Source organism: Vulpes lagopus, chromosome 8 (genome assembly GCF_018345385.1).
Source record: "Vulpes lagopus strain Blue_001 chromosome 8, ASM1834538v1, whole genome shotgun sequence".
In the NCBI taxonomy this organism is placed as follows: domain Eukaryota; kingdom Metazoa; phylum Chordata; class Mammalia; order Carnivora; family Canidae; genus Vulpes; species Vulpes lagopus.
The window spans coordinates 119128784-119146163 of NC_054831.1; the positions used below are offsets into that span (position 1 = coordinate 119128784).

At 61.7% G+C, this 17380-nt stretch overlaps 1 protein-coding gene across 1 annotated transcript in view; it reads left to right on the forward strand.

Moving 5' to 3' along the window:
* Positions 1–5440: 5440 nt before the first annotated feature.
* Positions 5441–17380, forward strand: part of SDC3 (syndecan 3) — a 34468-nt gene continuing 22528 nt past the window's right edge. Inside the window, exon 1 of the mRNA XM_041766503.1 lies at positions 5441–5753. Within this exon, the coding sequence (XP_041622437.1) occupies positions 5616–5753 (138 nt within the window). The 5' untranslated portion in view covers positions 5441–5615. The remainder of the gene's footprint in view (positions 5754–17380) is intronic.

The following is a 17380-nucleotide window of genomic DNA, read 5'->3' on the forward strand; positions in this document are numbered from 1 at the left end:
TTGAACACCCACCCATGGGCCAGCTCCCCCCACCCCGACCTGCCCCCAGGCAGTTCCTAGCCCTGTGACCTTACTTTTGGCCTGGCAGGAGCCGCCCCCCTATGGAAGGAAGGGCCTTGGTTGTGGGGTAGGTGTTACCCCAGGAATGTTTGCAAATGGGGCATCTGATCAAGGAGAAGGGAGTGGGTGAGAGAGCCCCCAGGGCTGAGAATGAAGCCGCCTGGGGTTGTGCCTCTGTGACCGGAGGCCAGTCACTTCCTCTTTTTTTTTTTTAGAATTTAGTTCCTGCTTGTTTTTTAAAAATTTATTTATTTATTTATTTGTTTGTTTATTTATTTATTTGTTTGTTTGTTTATTTTAAAGATTTTATTTATTTATTCATGAGGTACACACACACAGAGGCAGAGACACAGGCGGAGGGAGAAGCAGGCTCCATGCAGGGAGCCCGATGTGGGACTCGATCCCGGGACTCCAGGATCACATCCCAGGCTGCAGGTGGCGCCAAACCACTGAACCACCGGGGCTGCCCTCACTTCCTCTTTTTGGGCCTCGGTTTCTCCCTTATAAAATGGGCAGATGAGGGGGGTGTAGTAGGGAGAGCAACATGAGGCCCCCCACCCCCCTGTTCTTTCTAGGCTACAGTGAACAAGCCCCTAGAATGTTCTTGGCCTTATGCACACACCCTGGGAGCTGGAGTTTAAGGCATCAGAGGCCATCCTCCCGGGCAGGGGCTCAGCCTCTGTGTGACCTGCCTGCCATGGATCAGTGGAGATGTTGCTGCCCTGCCACCCCCCTGCAGCCACCACGGTGAAGCCTTCCTGGATTCCTCCGTGACTCCCAAACCCTCGGAGTGGTGTTAACCCCTCCTCGCCCAGTGCCCTGCTCATTCATGCAAATTTACAGAGGCCAAGCTGAAAACTCGGGGGAGCTGAAGCCTCAGGGCCCCTGGCCTGCAGAGGCCCTTCCCGAAGCCTCGTTCCTAATTTTGTGTTTGTGGTCTCCTCACACTGTGCAAGCTTCAGGCCCACAGAGCTGGGACCCACCCTGTCTTTATCCCTACCCAGCGTGGGGTCCCAGAGGCCTCTTCGGCCCTCAAGCAGCGCCTCCTGAGCCCCGCCACCACCCCGTGGCCTGGCACCCGGGCCAGACCTGGCCAGACGAAGGTTTCTGCTCAGGGACTCGGCCTCCACTCACTTCACCTGCAAGACCAGCCGCAGCCTTGCTCTGGGGCCCACAGGTCACTCAGCTCAAACAAAATCTGCCTCACTGCTTCCCTCTCCCCGGAGCCCTCTGGACTCCAGTTTGTGAACCCCCAGCTCACAGACTTAGAAGAAGAGGCCTGGGTTCAAATCCTGCCCCCTTCCCGGCAGCCGTGTGCCCAGGGGGTGTCACCCACCCTTCACCTTGAAAGGACTAGCTTAGCACCTAACACACAGGACTCAGGTGAGCTCAGGGCACGGGCCTATCCATCACACAGCCAGGTCCCTGGGATGGGCAGGGGCTCCCCCCACCCAGATGAAGGTCCCCATGGATGGAGGCCAAGCCAGGTACCTGCTTGTTCTGGCCCCTTCCCAGGCCCCGAGGTCTCCCTCAGGAGCTGAGGTTCACCCCCGTAGGCCTCTTACTTGCTGGGGCAGCAGACTGTGAGTCTCCCCAGCTCTCTCTGTGGGCTCTTGCCAGAATCTGGCCTCAGTTCCCGAATTTTGGAGTCACTCACCTCAGGACTGCAATCACTCAGACTTCCTCAGAAGCAAGCCGGGGTTCCGGCCTCCATCCTGAGTCCAGCCAACATTGGAAGATGTGATGAGAAGGTGGGTGGGGAGGGAGCAGGGGAGGAAGGGGGGTCTGGGGGGCACAGGGACTCCTCTCCCACGGCCTGGGACTACCTGGAGCAGGATGGCACAGCGAGGAGCCGTCGGCATGCCCGCCTCCGCCATGTGGGGCCTGTCACAAGCTTCTCAGCCCGTCTCCCCAGGTGTGAAATGGGGGCAAAGTGAACAGCCAGTGACCGCACTGTCTTCACCGGGTGCCAGGCTTTGTTGGAAGGGCTCCCAAGCGTTAGCTCATTTGGTCCTCGTGGTGACCGCCCCGGAGGCAAGTGTATTGTCCCCACATCACAGGACGTGGGGACACCTCAATGACACTGTTGCCGGCAGGCACTCAGAACAGTGCCTGGTGAACAGTAAACACTCAGTGGATCACGGTTCTCTCTCTTTTTTTTTTTTTTAAAGATTTTATTTATTTATTCATGACAGAGAGAGAGAGAGAGAGGCAGAAACACAGGCAGAGGGAGAAGCAGCCTCCACGCAGGGAGCCCGACGGACTCGATCCTGGGTCCCCAGGATCACATCCCAGGCTGAAGGCGGGACCAAACCACTGGGCCATCGGGCTGCCCCATAGTTTTCTTTTTATATGGTTATGTGGGGTGACAAAGAGCCAGTCTGTGTAGCCAAATGCTGGGGGCAGGTAGAGTCACACAACAATTATTGAGCACCTACTGTATGCCAGGCTCGGAGATGCAGCTGTCAATGGGGTGGCTCAGAGCTCAAGGATGTTGGCTGAGGCCTCCCACTTCCCCTTGCTGTCTTGTTAGAGCCCAGAGTCCAGGCCGAGAGCAGAGGAAGGTCTGACCAGTTGGGGTGCTGAAGCTTGGCTGTTAGGTGTGGGGGGTTATCCGGGTTCCAGGCTCACCCGAGTCTGCCCACAAGTCGGTTGTGTTCATGCGGCAGTAGGGATCCCCTCACTGGCTCTTTCATTCAACAAATCTCCCAGCCCTACCTCTGGACTTGGCATTATGGTGTGATTGTTAAGAGCCTGGGTCGGGAGCTCAGCTCTCATTCAGCAGCTGTGTGACCTGGGGCAGGGGCAGGTCTCCTAGCTTCTCTGTGGGGATGACGTGGTGGCTCGGGTCGCTCTGCTGTGGCTCTGCGATTACTATCCCCTGGGGATACCAAGGTGCTCCCACTCCTGGGGGAGACAGTAGAACAAGGTGAGGGGCGCAGACACGGGCCCTGTCCAGCCCTGCCCAGGGAGGCCAGCGAGGCTCCCCAGAGGGCTGGGAGGGCCAGAAGCCTGTGTGCATCCTGATGGGGGGGTGACCCCCAAGTGCTGGGACGGAGCTCGAATGCACAGGCAGGCACGGGGCAGGTGATTGTGCACAGTGGGCCGGCGGGCAGGTGAACGTGAACATCTGTGGACCCCGAGGAGAGCAGGAGCAGGTGGGTGAGGGGCAGGAGGAGACCCTGGGGTTCCCGACAATCCCTCCCCCCACCACTTCACTGCGAGCAGTGTCTCTGAGGAGCAGCAGGTGGCGCTCCAGGCCTGCCCAGCCCAAAGATCTCCCTCTCCCCACCTCCTGGGCTGTCCTAGAAGGGGCTGGGGCTCCTGGACGGCTCAGAACAGGCGGGAACCTCTGAAGAGGAGCCATGCTCACTGCCCACCCTGTGCACGGAGAGTGTCCTAATGGCCTCCCTGATAGCTAGTTTTCAGAGCCTTGCATGCCTCCCAAGACGGAGGATCACTACCTCTCCGAGTAGCCATGTGTGGCCAGCTCCAACTGTTCACGAGTCCCTGCTTACGCGCAGCTGCCTCTGCCTACGCTCACCCTCGCCTTGCTGGCCCTAACTCTGCCCTTCGGAAGCTCGTCAGATCCAGTCCGTCCCCTGGCCTGTGGCAGCCCTTCTGGGAGGTGACTATCCCTATAACCAGGTCCCATACTGTGTAAGTGTCGTCCCAGCCACCTTTACTGAACACCGAGCGCGGTGGCCGGGGAGAGCTCCTGTAATCACCACCTGGCGCCTGGCCCTGTGCCTGACACACAGAGGCACTATATTTGGAAAATGAATGAATGAGTGCACGAACCCTGTGTGGTCATTATTTCCATATTCCAGCTGGGAAGCTAAGGCTCAGAAAAGTAAAGCGTTCAGTGTCACACATGTCATTAACTGGCGGGGGTGGGGTCGCCCACCACCCCAGAGCCAGCATGCTTCACCTCCAAGCTGTGCTGGCTCAGCTGGCACCCCTCCTCCTCTCCTGGGCCCCGTAGGCCCCTCTGGACTCATCTCCCCAAGGTGGGCCCTAATTCCGAAAGACTCCAGCAATCAGATTCCCAGAAGCTGGGAACTGAGAATTCCTAGGGATTTTTGCATCTCAGAGTTGGAAAGTGTCCCTCCCTGTCCTCTCCAGGATCTCTGCCAGAGGGCAGCTAGCCTGGTCTTACATACCCTCTAGGGACTGGGCTCTCACTCCCTCCAAGGGAACATCTAATTCAGCTCAACCTTATGCGGTGCTGACATTTGTCTCCTGGACCTCCTCGCCAGGGCCCTGAAGGACAGGCCCCGGTCCCCCTGACACCCCAAATTATGGCTGGCATCCCAGAGTCTTTTCTTCCAGACCCAACCCTAGCCCTCTCCCTATTGGCTCCGCCTGTCCCGGTTTCAGTTCTTTTTTCCTTGGGGGAACTGTCCCAGTTTCTGCCCAATTCGGTTCCTATTTCCTGATAGCAGGCCTGGCACAGGGTGGGTGCCGGACACAGGGGCGGACTTCCAGCTGCCACCATCAGCAAATAACCTTCCCTCTCTGGGCCTGTTTCCTACCCAGGTGGTGGAGATCCTGACTTCACGGCTGCTGCCGAGAGCCGGGGTGAGACCACTCACGCAAAGCTCTAGGGGGCCAAGCTGAATATTCATGCATATTCACCTTGCCTGCCACCCCCACCCCCACCCAACACCTGGGGCCAGGTGAGCTCAGGTGAATTTGTGAAACCCACACATTTGTTCTGTGCTCCCGCTGTGTGCCAGGCCCTGTGCTAGCAGTGGGGACACAGCGGTGAACCAGCACGCCCGGCCCCCGCCCTCCTGGAGCTCCTGTGGTTGGGGACTTGGATGGAAAGTGAAGGTGACAGGCTGTGGGGTGGGGCACAAAGCGGTAGAGACGGGCCGGGCAGGGCTCGCCACGCCGCTTCTCGCACCGCCCAGACCCGGACGGCAGGTGAGGAGGTGGAGGTGTGGGGGGCACAGGGCACCCCGCAGGCCCGCCCCGCCTTTCCTGCGCGGTCGGGGACCGGGACAGAAGTCTACGGCCCTTGCGTAGGGAGAGCTCTGGGGCCCAGGGAGGTCCTGAACACGCCGCGGCCCGGGCCGGGGACCCTGCGGCGCGCGCCCCCTGCCCCCCCGCGCGGGGCCCCGCCCCGGCCCCGACACGCGCTCTGCGGGAGCCGTCCCCGCGCTCGGGGGGGGGGGGGGGGCGGGGCGGCGCTCGGGGGGGGGGCGCGCGGGGGGGGGCGGGGGGCGGGGGCGCGGCGGGGGGCGGGGGCGCGCGGGTCCGCCCGGGTCCGCCCGCCCGCCCGCCCCGCCCCTCCTCCCGCTCCGCCCGCGCTGGGGGCGGCCCGGCGGCGGCGGCGGCGGCGGCGGCGGCGGCGGCGGCGGCGGGCGGCGGCGGCGGCGCACGCTTCCTGCGGGCGCGGCTGCTGTGGGCGCGGAGCCGCGAGGCGGAGCCGGGCCGCCGAGCCGGAGCCCCGAGCCGGGAGCGCGTCGGGCCAGCCTCCGGGCCGCGCCGCCGCCCAGCAGCCGCCCCGCGCGCCGCGCTCGGGAACAAAGGCGCCCGCCGCCGCCGCCATGAAGCCGGGGCCGCCGCACCGCGCCGGGGCCGCCCACGGGGCAGCAGCGGGGATCGGGGCCGCGGCCGGGCACGGCGCCCGCGGGCTGCTCCTGCCGCCGCTGCTGCTGCTGCTGCTGGCCGGCCGCGCCGCGGGGGTGAGTCCTGACGCGCGCCGGCTCCCCCGCGCCTCCCCTCCCCCCGGGCACCCCCAGTCCTCCCCGCCTCCCCCCGCCCCCTGGGCACCCGCCAGCCCCCCGCGCCCCTCCCCTCCCCCTGGACACCCTCGGGCCCCCGCGCCTCCCCCCTCCCCCTGGAGACCCTCGGGCCCTCGCTCCCCTCCCCTCCCCCTGGACACCCCAGCCCCCGCACCTCCCCCCTCCCCCTGGACACCCCCAGCCCCCCGCGCCTCCCCCCTCCCCCTGGACAACCCCCAGCCCCCGCGCCTCCCCCCTCCCCTGGACAACCCCCAGCCCCCCGCACCTCCCCCCTCCCCCTGGACACCCCAACCCCCCGCGCCTCCCCCTCCCCCTGGACACCCCCAGCCCCCCGCACCTCCCCCCTCCCCCTGGACACCCCCAACCCCCCGCGCCTCCCCCCTCCCCCTGGACACCCCCAGCCCCCCGCGCCTCCCCCCTCCCCCTGGACACCCCCGGGCCCCCCGCGCCTCCCCCCTCCCCCTGGACACCCCCGGGCCCCCCGCGCCTCTCCCTTCCCCCCTGGACACCCCCAGCCCCCCGCGCCCCTCCCCTCCCCCCTGGACACCCCCCCAGCCCCCCGCGCCTCTCCCTTCCCCCCTGGACACCCGCAGCCCCCCGCGCACCTCCCCTCCCCCCTGGGCCCCCCAACCCCCCGCGCCTCTCCCCTCCCCCCTGGACACCCCCCCAGCCCCCCGCGCCTCTCCCTTCCCCCCTGGGCACCCCCAGCCCCCCGCGCCCCTCCCCTCCCTCCACCCCCCTCCCCGGGCTGGCGTCCTGGGGGCCGGCCACCTTCGGGGCTCGCTTCCCCTTGCTCCGGGGACCCCCCTCCCCGGCGGCCCCGGGCGGAGCGGGGTCCCCTGCCCGGGGTCAGGGGCGCGGGGCACGGGCCCGACGGCGGGCGGGGGCCGGGCTGGGTGTGTCGCGGGTCTGGAGCGAACGTGGCCTTGGCCTCGGGGGTGTGCCGGGCCGCGGCCGCTCGCTCGCTCGCGGGGAATCGGGGAATCGGGTGGGCTCCCCTGGGGCTCCCCTGGGGCGGGAGCGGTTCGCTGCCTCCGAGGGTCGCTGCGGGGGCCGGGGAGGGGCAGGGTGGCGGTGACCGGCGTGAAGGTGACCCGAGGGGGTGAGTGAGGGTGACCCTGTGTCTAATCCCCTCCGCGCCGGCGTTGGGACCTGTGGGCTGTGCAGGCGGGGGATGAGGGATGGAACCGTGCATGGCTGGGGGCCCCGGGCCTTACCTGTGTGTGGACCCCTTGGGGGTGACCTATTGTGCTTGCGGAGGGTCCGTGGCGGGGCTGGGCAGCCCTTGGCCATGGCTGTGTGCCCCCCCGGGAGGGGGTGCGTGTGTGGGGGAGACACCTCCGTGGTGGGTGTGTGCTTGGGCCCATGGGAATGTGCGTGTGCATGTGTGTGTGTCTGCATGTGCTGTGGATGCATCGGTGACCCTGTGGCTGGGGCACTACCCGGAGGGCGGGGGGGGGGGGGTGGGGGGTTGCAGAATGTGTGCAGGTGAAGGTGAGTGTATATGTATGCCGTGACCCCGTGAGCATCTCTTTGAAGGACCACACAGCTGTGGGGTTGGGCTTAGTCCTGGCTTGGTTGGGGGGAGCAAGAGGAGGTAGAGAAATGAAGGGCCACCTCCCCACTTGGAGGGACCCCGATCCCAAGTGAGTTCCCCCATGGACACATGTCTGGAGCCTGGACAGCCTCCTTGGCGGGTTCTGGGAGCTGTGCCTGGACTTCATTCCCCAGGCCGAGAAGCACCCAGGTCTCTCAGGCAGCCCCCAGGTGCCAGCCCTGTCCCCGCGTGTCTCCGTGGGCTTCGGTGGGCCAGTCTGTAAAATGGGAGGACAGGCACGGATTTAGAGGTCGCTTCTTGGACAGACATGCTGCTCGTCAGCCTTCCCCGTCTGGGGGCTGAACGAAGGGTACAGGGAGTACTGAAGGCAAAGTCCAGTCCAGTGCCCGGCGGGCTGGCGGCCTCATCCCCAGTCCTCCCCCAGGTGGGGTGAGAAGAGGTCCCTGTGAGGACCTGGGACCCAGCCCCGCCTGGCATATGAGTCGCTTTCTCAGCCAAGCTTCTGAAAGATCGTTTATGAATCAAAAGCCGGGAAATAACACAGCCCTGGGTTCAAATCCTGCTACCCCCCTGACTCCTGCTATAACCTTGCGCACATTGTCTCATCTCTCCGGGCCTCTCTTTTCCCATCTGTAAAATGAAGCTGGTAACATGGTCTTCAGAAATGAGCTGAGCTGAGCTGTGTGCTCATCCACAGAAGTAAACGTTTGATGCAGGGATGGATGAAGGGGGCGTAGGCCAGAATGCTTTAACCTGGGCGCCTGGCAGGAATCCTGAGCTGTAGGATCTGGGCAGGTCTCCTTTGCTGAACCACTGTTTCTCACTCATAGAACGAGGCTGATGTAATTCATGCCCCATGGGGTGGTGGAAGGAACTGGGCGCCTGCGAGATGGAAGACCACTAGGAGGGCCTGGGTGAGAGGCTGTCCCTGCACCTGAGGGTGAGGGAGAGTGGGTGTGGTTCAGAGCCAGAGCCCAGGAGCAGGGGCAGCAACACCGCCTCCCAGGCCAGGATGGTGGGCTTGACTGGGAGGGGCTCCAGGGGAGGTGGGGAGCCCCCGGGGTTAGGCTGTCCAGGAGGAGCATCACCTCATCTGGCCCAGCAGCCAGAAGGGTAAAGGGTGGTGCCAGCGGCCAGGGGTGCCACCCTAGGGGAAGAGGGTAATGCCTGTGGCAGGAGGGACTGAGGTTAGGCCAGGAGAGCCCCACCCAGGATGGCTCCAGGAGTGGCCTCCATGGTGGGGTCCTCTAAGGACATCGCTCAACGGGCAGTGGCTGGCTCTGGGCAGGGGAGGGGCAAGATGACCCCTAGGGCTGCCTACCAGCTTGAAAGGGAGTTTGTGTGGGGTGGGGTGGGGTGAGGGGGGCGCTTTCAGGGTGGCCTCTGGGGATAACAGGTCTCATTCATGCTGCAGATGGTGAGTGTGTGTGTGTGTGTGTCTGTCTGTCTGTCTCCTGGCGTCTGCTTTGGGGAGTCCTCTATCCTGAAAGACCAGGTGACTGGGACTCTCAGGGACATCTGGCTTCAGGGCCACCTCAGTCACCACCCAGAGAGGCTTGGAGTGTGGGGATTCTGGAACTTTTAGCTTGGAAACATGTTCATCTAGAGGCTCAGGGCCAGAAGGGATTTTCTGTGTCATCTAGTCTCGTTTGAACATTCCCGGTGATGACATTTCACTACTTTGTGGCTGTGTGACCTTGTGAAAGTTAGTTAACCTCTCTGTGCCTTGTTTCGTGTCTGTAAAGCAACAACAACGGAAGAGGTTAATGTGGAAAGCTCCCAGCGCAGCGGCTGGTGCTTAGTAAACACTCAACAAATGCCGCTTTCTTGTTCTTTCATAAGGTTGCTCTTCCGGGGCCTGGAGCATGGTGGGGGGAGGTAGGGGTGGGACCTTGGGGAGGAGAAATCAATCTAGGAATTTTGCTGAAGGCCCACCCCCGGGCCTGGTGGTTCCTGCCCCCTTCCACCCTCACTACGTCCCCTGCCCTAGAGCGCCCTGCTCTTCCACTTCCACGACCCGAGTTGACTGTGGATGCGGAGTTGTCAGAGCAAGATCGTCCTCACTGCAGAAATTTGAAAGTTGGGGACCCCGGGGCTGTTTGAGGCCAGGCCCTGACACAAGGACACCACAGGGGCCTGCTGTCTGTTAACCCCCAAGGTGGGAGGGGCTCCAGGGATAGACACCTGCTGTGTGACTGAGCAAGGGGTTTCTCTGTTGCAACGTCCTGGTCTGTAGAGTAGGGACTGTAACAGCGCCAACCTCACAGGGGTGTTGCCATGAGAAAATGGGCTCCGTGGGTAGAATGAGCACAGCCTGCCATGTAGTGAGCTCGCAGGAGATAGAGCCTTTCCAGGAGGGAGCCTGGAGAGGTCAGAGAGGGCTTCCTGGAGGAGGAGGTTTTGAGCTGTGCAAGCAAAATAGTCCCCACGTGGCAGGGAGCAAGCTGTAGCCCGCCCTGACCCTCGGCTTTCTTACTTGTCAACTGAGGACAAATGCTTGACTTTCAGGACTGCTGTTGGGGGTTACAGTACCCTCATGGCAGAGTTGGGATGGGGACCCAGTGCCTTCTACTCCTTGGGGAGCAACACAGTGCCTCCAGCTGCAAATTCAATGTTTCTTCTTCCCTCGTGTTGGGGGTTGGTTGGGGGTGAGCTCTGCTGAAGAAAGGAGCTGAGGGGCACCTGGGGGGCTCAGTCGGCTAGGCATCTGCCTTCAGCTCAGGTCGTGACCTCAGGGTCCTTGGGCTTCCCGCTCAGTGGGGGTCTGCTTCTCCCTCTGCCCCTCCCTCCCACTTGCTTGCCCTTTCTGTCTCAATTAAGTAAATTAAGTACATAAAATCGAAAAAAAAGAAAGAAAGAAAAAGAAAAAGAAAAAAGCAGTTTGGCCTTTTGAAAACAGGTGGCTCCTCCCCACTCCTGGACTGGGACATGGGGTCCCTGGGGGCCCCAGGGCAGCGCTGGGGTAGGGCAGTTCTGGGCCTAGGCTCTGGAAAATGCTGGGGCACCAGTGGGGTGGGTGGGGGAGGTGGAGACAGAGCTCTCCTCAGAAGCCAGGCCTTGCTGCAGGCGTCCCTCCAAATCTGTCCCTCCAAATCCTCCCGTTGGAGCTGTGGCCCCCCTGCCCCCAGGCCCCGGCTGCTTCTTGGGGAGAGGGGTGGGTCCTTCTAGAAGAGGCTGCAGGAGGATTGCTGAGGCTGGAGCCGACAGAAGCAGCTGGCACAGGAAGGGTAAAGCCTCTGTCTGTCTCTGCCCCCCCACCCCGGGCTGTGGGCATGATCGGGGGAGGCCTTAATGACCCAAGCAGCAAACTAATGCTCCCCGAAAGCCCCGCCCACTAAGCGCTTGCTCTGTATTGGCTCACTTAATCCTCAGGGTAATCTTTGCGGGTGGGAACGCCCAGAACCTCGGCTCAGAGAGGTTAAATGACTTGCCCACGGTCACACAGCTGCAAAGTAGCAGAGCTGGATGGAGCGAGGGCCTGCCAGGCTGGGAGAGCTGGGCTGCCTCTCGATTTCACTCCTTGCTCTGTGACCTTGGGCCACTTGCTTCTCGCTGGGGGCTCCTTACCTCACAAGGCCTTGTCCTGTGGGAAATGGGCTGCTCTGAGGGTCACGGGTTTGGGGGGAGGGAGAGCACTGCGGGTTGGTGGGTTGGTGGGTGGGGCCCGCAGGGGGTCCTGGTGCAGGGGAGGGGAAGCGTTTAGAACCTCAGGAGGTGAGGGGCCTCCACACCCCGCGTCCCCCCCCTCCCCCGGCGCACACCGGATGCCCCCCCTGTGGGGCTCGCTCTCTGCACAGGCGACTGGGCCTGTGACCCGCAGAATGTTGTGGAACCAGATCTCCATCCCTGCTGCCCCATCCCTGATTTGTGGCCCCTGGTCCGTCCCGAAGGTTCCCTGTGGCTTGAGTGACTTGGTGGAGCTCGCGCAGCCCGAGTCAGGAGAAGCCTCAGGATGCTTCCCGATGGACCTGAGCCCCCGCGGGCAGGCTCTGTGGATGTTTCTTCTCTGCCGAGTCCCTGGGCCAACTTTGGGCCTGGCCCAGAATCGAACAGTTTAAGTGAATGAATGAGTGAATGAATGAGTGAGTGAGTGAGTGAGTGAAGGGAGCCAGGACCGTGAGCTCTGGGGCCCAGACTGGGGCTTTGTGTGCTCTCCTCTGGAGCAGGGTGGGTGGACGGTGAGACTGGCAGAGGTCTGCTGGGTCCAGGCGGGGGCCCGTGGGCTGGGGGTGGCCACACGGGGTGGGCCTGCCGTCCCCGTGCCAAGCCGCCGCCACCACATCTGGGCGGGACAGAGGTGCTGTGGCTCTGGGCTCCGGCTCAGCTGCCTGGAAGCCTGTGATTTTGTGTCTGGGGGGGCAGGGTGCCAGGAGCTGCCCTAGGGCCCAGCCCCCAGTCCGGCAGGGGACCACCTGGCTTGTCCTGCTGTCCCTGCTAACGGTCCACCACAGCCCACCACAGCCCGGGAACATCAGGCCAGCGCCTGGTAAATATTTGTTGACTGGCTTCCTTGTGGGGGGAACCCTGCCTTGGCTCCCAGGCGCCCAGATTCCTGGAGGCTGGGGAGCCTCTACTTCCGGCCTGCCTCCCTCCAGAGCAGGCCCTGGCCAGAGTGGGTGGCTGCTTCCCTCCCGCCGCCGTTGACCGGCTTAGTCTCCATGGCCAAACAGGAAGCTGTGATTATAGGGGGGAGTCTGGGCAGTGATGGCTGAGGGCCCAGCTGCAGGGTGGGGGTGGGGGTGTCCCCTGACAAACGATCTGGCCTCTTCCCTACCTGGCTGCTGACGGTGGAGGTCCGGTGGAGGGCAGGGACCGCCTGTGCTGGCTGTCACACCAGGTGGAGAGGGCTGTACCGCAGTACCCTGTGCCCCAGCTGGCCAAGGTCGGCCTTCTTTCCACCCTGGGGCCCCACCTGCGCCTTGGTGCCGTGTATTTTGGGGTCTCCAAACCTGAGGGTGTATCTTGAGCTAGTAGGAGGAGCAGGGGTCCCAGAGACAACCGGACCAGGGTCGAAATCCTGGTTCTCCCGATCCTTGGCTGTGTGATCTTGGCAAGCTCACTTAACCTCTCTGAGCCTCATTCTCTTGCTTAAAACAGGCTAAGAGCACCTCTGTCTGTCTCAAGAGTTGCTAGAGGGGCCCCTGGGTGGCTCAGTGGTTGAGTGTCTGCCTCCAGCTCAGGTTGTGATCCCGAGGGCCTGGGATCGAGTCCCATATCGGGCTCCCCGCAGGGAGCCTACTTCTCCCTCTGCCTATGTCTCTGCCTCTCTCTGTGTGTCTCTCATGAATAAATAAGTAAAATATTAAAAAAAAAAAAAGTTGCGTGAGAACGAACACCATGAAATAACACAGAGCCTGATAAGGAGGGCTCCTGTACATACTGATTTTTTTCTGTTTACCTGCTTTGGTTTTGCTCTTTTCTTGTCCCTCTCTTGGTCTCCCTGAGGAGCTGCTTTTGGGGCTGGGAGTAAGGCTTTCCCTTGGAGAGTGGGAACCAGGTTTGCATGGTCATGGATGCCCCAAGTAGAACCCTGGAGGTGGGGCTACCACCAAAGGGAGAGCCTGCCGTCTCACAGGTGGGAGTCCCGAAGCCCAGGGACGGCCTGGGGGCCTGGCCCAGGGTCGGTGCTTGTTATCCATCCAGCCTTAGGTGGGCCAGAGGCTGTGGCCTTCCCCCCATTTAGAAGGCTCAGAGATGTTGAGCCGCTTGCCAAGGCTCACAGAGCCAGGTCCTGCTGGAGCCAGCTGTCCACTTGCCCCGCCGCGACTCTGGAGTTCCATCTGTCCCATCACTGACCTTGTCACACACACCCCCCTTCAGGGCCAGGGTGTTCTGAGATGGGATGGGGAGGGGAGTCACGGGGTGGGACAGGGTGGGGGATCTTGCTAGTTAGGGTCTTCATCCTGCTTCTGGGCTTGGCAGTGAGCTCGCTTCACCCTGGGATCGGCATCAGCCCAAGCTCTCCTGGGGCTCACTGTACCCCCTGCACTACCAGCCAGCACCCCCATCCTGCACCCCCCGCCCCAGCCCTGCTCACCAGCCCAGACTTTAATAAGGATAATGGGGGATCTGGGAAATCGAATTGTAGCAAACCAATTGCCAATGCGATTGCGGGCATCAGGGGCCTGTGGGGCTCACTGTGCTAGGGGCTAGGGTTTGGGAGCAGCTGTGTGGGGGCCGAGGGGGCTGTGCACACAAGGTTCTTGGAGCGCTGGGGGGTTGTGTTGGGAGCAGGGGAAGGATAGTCTGGCTTGGCAGGGTGCTTGGCAGGACCCATGTACTGCTGTCCTCTGCAGGCTCCACAGCGACGGGGAGGGCGCCCATGGTCCCAGCTGCCCTTCAGTGGGCTGCCACTTGCTGCTGACTGCCACCTTCTTAGGGTCACGCTGCCACGGAGGTGGAGCTCGGGGTGTCCTGCCCTCGAGATGCGCCCTGTGTTGGGGGGCACCTGGGTGGCTCAGTTGGTTGAGCGTCTGCCTTTGGCTCATGATCCCAAGGTCCTGATCCCAGGGTCCTGGGATTGAGGTCTGTGTTAGGTTCCCTCCTCAGCGGGGAGTCTGCTTCTCTCTCTCCCTCTGTGTTCTCTGTGTCTCTCAAGTAAATAAATAAAATCTTAAAAAAAAAAAATGCTCCCTGTGTTGGGAAGGCAGGCACAGATGGTGACAACACGAGGACAGTGATCATGGCCAGTACTTATGGGGTGCATGCTGCACGCCAGGCATGGCCCCGTGCTTTATGTCAGTCCTTACCATGACCCTGTGAAGCGGGTGTTGTTACCCCACTTTACAGATGGGGACCCAGAGGCCCGAGAGGTTGAGCAGTGAGCCCAAGGTGAGGCAGTTAGCAGGCGGCTGGAGTCCGTGGTCCTGAGATGCCGTGATGTCAGGGGCGTGGGGCTGGCCAAACAGGCGTGTGGCATGGTGCATGCTCATACGTGGGGCCGTCTTTTGCTTGGTTAATTTGTTCTTTGTGCAACCATTTTTGAGCACCTGCCGCGTGCGGGGGCCTGTGCTAGGGGCTGTGGGTGTGCAGGTGTATCTCGTGTGTCTGGAGTCTTGTCGGCGAGCCTTGCTCGGGTGAGATGTGTGTTGGTGGTGGGTGTGTATGGTGCCTGTGTGAGGCTTCAGGGGCAGGTGTGCAAGAGCAGCCGGCAGGGGAACCCCGCCTCCCCCACCGAGGCCTGTTTGAATCCCAGAAGCCAAGCGGACTTGGGCAAGCCTTGGTCTTCCCCGCTGTTCAGTGGGCCCGTGAGATGTCACTCGCTAGGCCGGGCCGCGGATGGCGTTGGGGGAGGTGCAGCGCGTGACCTGGTTGGCAGCCAGTTAAAGGACACTGGTGCCGGGTAGCTATCTTGATTTTAATTATTTTAATTCTGCTTTCTCTAAGATCGTTGTGTTTCAGAGATGAGTCTGCTGCTGGCTTGTCAAGTGACCATGGGCAGCTTCCACCCCCCCCTCCCCGAGCCTCTACTTTCCACATCTGTGAAGTTGGGAAGTTGCACTGGGTGCTCCAGGGACCCTTCTAGTCTTCACATTTGAGAAACTATCGGAGAGACACGGGGCCGGGGCCTGGCCTGGAATGTCCCCTTCGGGAAGGGAGAGCTGGGCTTGGCGGGGGCAGGAGGGTCGGGGGGATAGGAGGCTTGGTTCCTTCACATGGCCTGTCTGTGGTTCCTCTTGGGCCAGGCTGGGGCGGGCCCCTTTCCTCACCTATCACCCTGAACACCACCTCTCTTCCCAGCCTCTGGGACGTGATCTGTCAAATCCAGGCCCCCGGGGAGCTGGGCTGTGAGTCTGGTTTCCTGGACAGGGGAGGAGCACTGGGCAGGGAGTCCAGTAACCGGGTCCTTGCCCCTACTGTGCTGCTGACCTGCCAGTCACTCCAGCCACTATTTACTGATCCCTCTGTATCTGGCCTACGCTGAGCACTCCGATGGGTTCCGCGGGGGGCTCAGCCTGGTCTCTGACCTCAGGAAGCTCCCAGTTAGGGAAGGGAGAGCCAGCGCATGTGAGGAGCTGAGGGTAGCGAGTCAGGGGAATGAGAGGTTTTGGCTCTGGAATATCAGGGAGGGCTCCATGAGGGAGGTGTCCTTTGTAGCAGGCCTTGCAGGATGGCGGCGCAATGATAGAGAACCAGGGTGGAGAAGGCTCAGAGGTAGGAAAGGTCATGGCAGTTGAGGGTGTGGCTAAAAGCAGCGGTTCCCAACTGGGGAGCAGAGCCTTCTGTGGAGGTGGGGATGGACCTGCCTCGGGGCTCAGGAGCCTTTGCTGCAGGGGGTTGCTGTTGCTAATGAGAGTGTGTTGTTTCTGGCCTTTACTACATTCACTGGGCACCTCCTGGGTCCCTGGCTCTGTGCCATGGAGTGATCTGGGGCTGAACGGTTGAACCCCACAGGGCCTTGGCTTGCAAGACTCCAGTGGTGGGCTCTGAGTCCAAACCAGGGCACTGGGGTTCCATCCTGCAGGTAGGGGGTGTTGGTACTGAAGTGGGTGCAGCCCCCCTGCCCCGAGGGCCTGGCACGGTGTGCCATCCAGGGCACAGATGTGATAGTATTAATATTGAATTATGCTTGTTGAGTGCCTGCCCTGTGCAGGATACTCTGCCAAACGTCTTATATATCAAAGCTCACTGAATCCTCATAACAACCTTGTGAAGCAGGTACCGTTATTACGTTGATTTTACAAAAGAGGAAATTGAGGCAGAGAGGTTATGCAATTTGTCTGAGTTCACAGAGAGGTTAAGTAACTTGTCCAGGGTCACACAGTGGCATAGTTACTAGGATTTGAACCCAAGCAGTCTAGAATGCTCCCTGGTGTGCAAGCACTGCTCCGTGGTCCGTGCATTGCAAACTGTAAAGCGTGGTGCCCCGAGAGGATGAATTTAGGGCCGGACACATCTTGCTGGAGCCTGAACCTGTGTGGCTTCTGTGGGAGAGGCCCTGATCTGGGTCCGGGGACTCTGGGCTTCCACATGGGTCTTTTTTCTTGCTGCTTGTTTTCTGTCTAGGTTGGGCCATGAGCTGCAGCCCTTCAGCTGGAAGGGCTTTTGGAAACGCTCTTGTCCAACTTATTCGTTGTCCTGAAGGGGAAACTGAGGCCAAAGTGATTTCTAGTCAGAACAAGGATCTTCCAAGACCTGATGGTCTGGCCTTCTTATTTTACATCTGGGGAGCTGGAGGCCGAGAGAGGTACAGTGGCTGGTTGCAGTAACCCAGCAAGTTGGTCGCTGAGCTGAGACTGAGAGCTGTGTCTCCTGCCTCCCAGGCAGGGCACGGTCCCTTGTTCCTGTTTCTGCTCTCTGCGTGCCTCTCTCCTGCTCGGCTTGCAGGCCCAGCTCTCATCCTTCTCTCCCTAACCCCAGCCCAGCTGCCCTCAGCCCAAGACTCGATGCCAGATTGATTCCTATCAGTGCATCACTATAGTCCTCCAGCTCCGTCCCTTTGCCCTGCACACCCCGCACGGCTACCACCTGCGACTCCCAGCAGCTCCCCGACGCAGAGTACAACGTCATCTCTCTCATCTTCGTGTGGACCCGGGCGCTGTTCGCTCTCTGTGGACTGTTCCCTCCCCTGGCGAACTCCTACTCATAATCCAAAACCCAGCACTGATGTCCCCTCCCCTGGGAATGCTTTATCCTTTACCGAATCTCCAGCTCTCAAGCACCGCGACCCCTTCTTTGGGCCCTTCTCGCCTCGCTCCTAGATTTCTAGGCAGTGCCCCTCTTCTCCATGTTAGGACTCTGTGCTGAGCCCCAGCTCTGTTGCGTTTTTCCCTAGCTTCTGGCTCCCCACGGGGTCACAGCCTCACCTCCTCAGAGCTCTCACGGGGATGCTCTGTGGCAGCCCCTTCCCTGCTATCCCATCATCTCCCGCTCCGCCCACACACGGGCTACCTGGCTTCTGCTCCCCAAGTCCTGACATTGCTGCCTCGTTTCCATTCCAGGCTTTCACAGGTCCTCCGGCTTTTACCTCCAGCACTCCCCTGTCCTCAAGCCTTGTCCTTGACCCCAG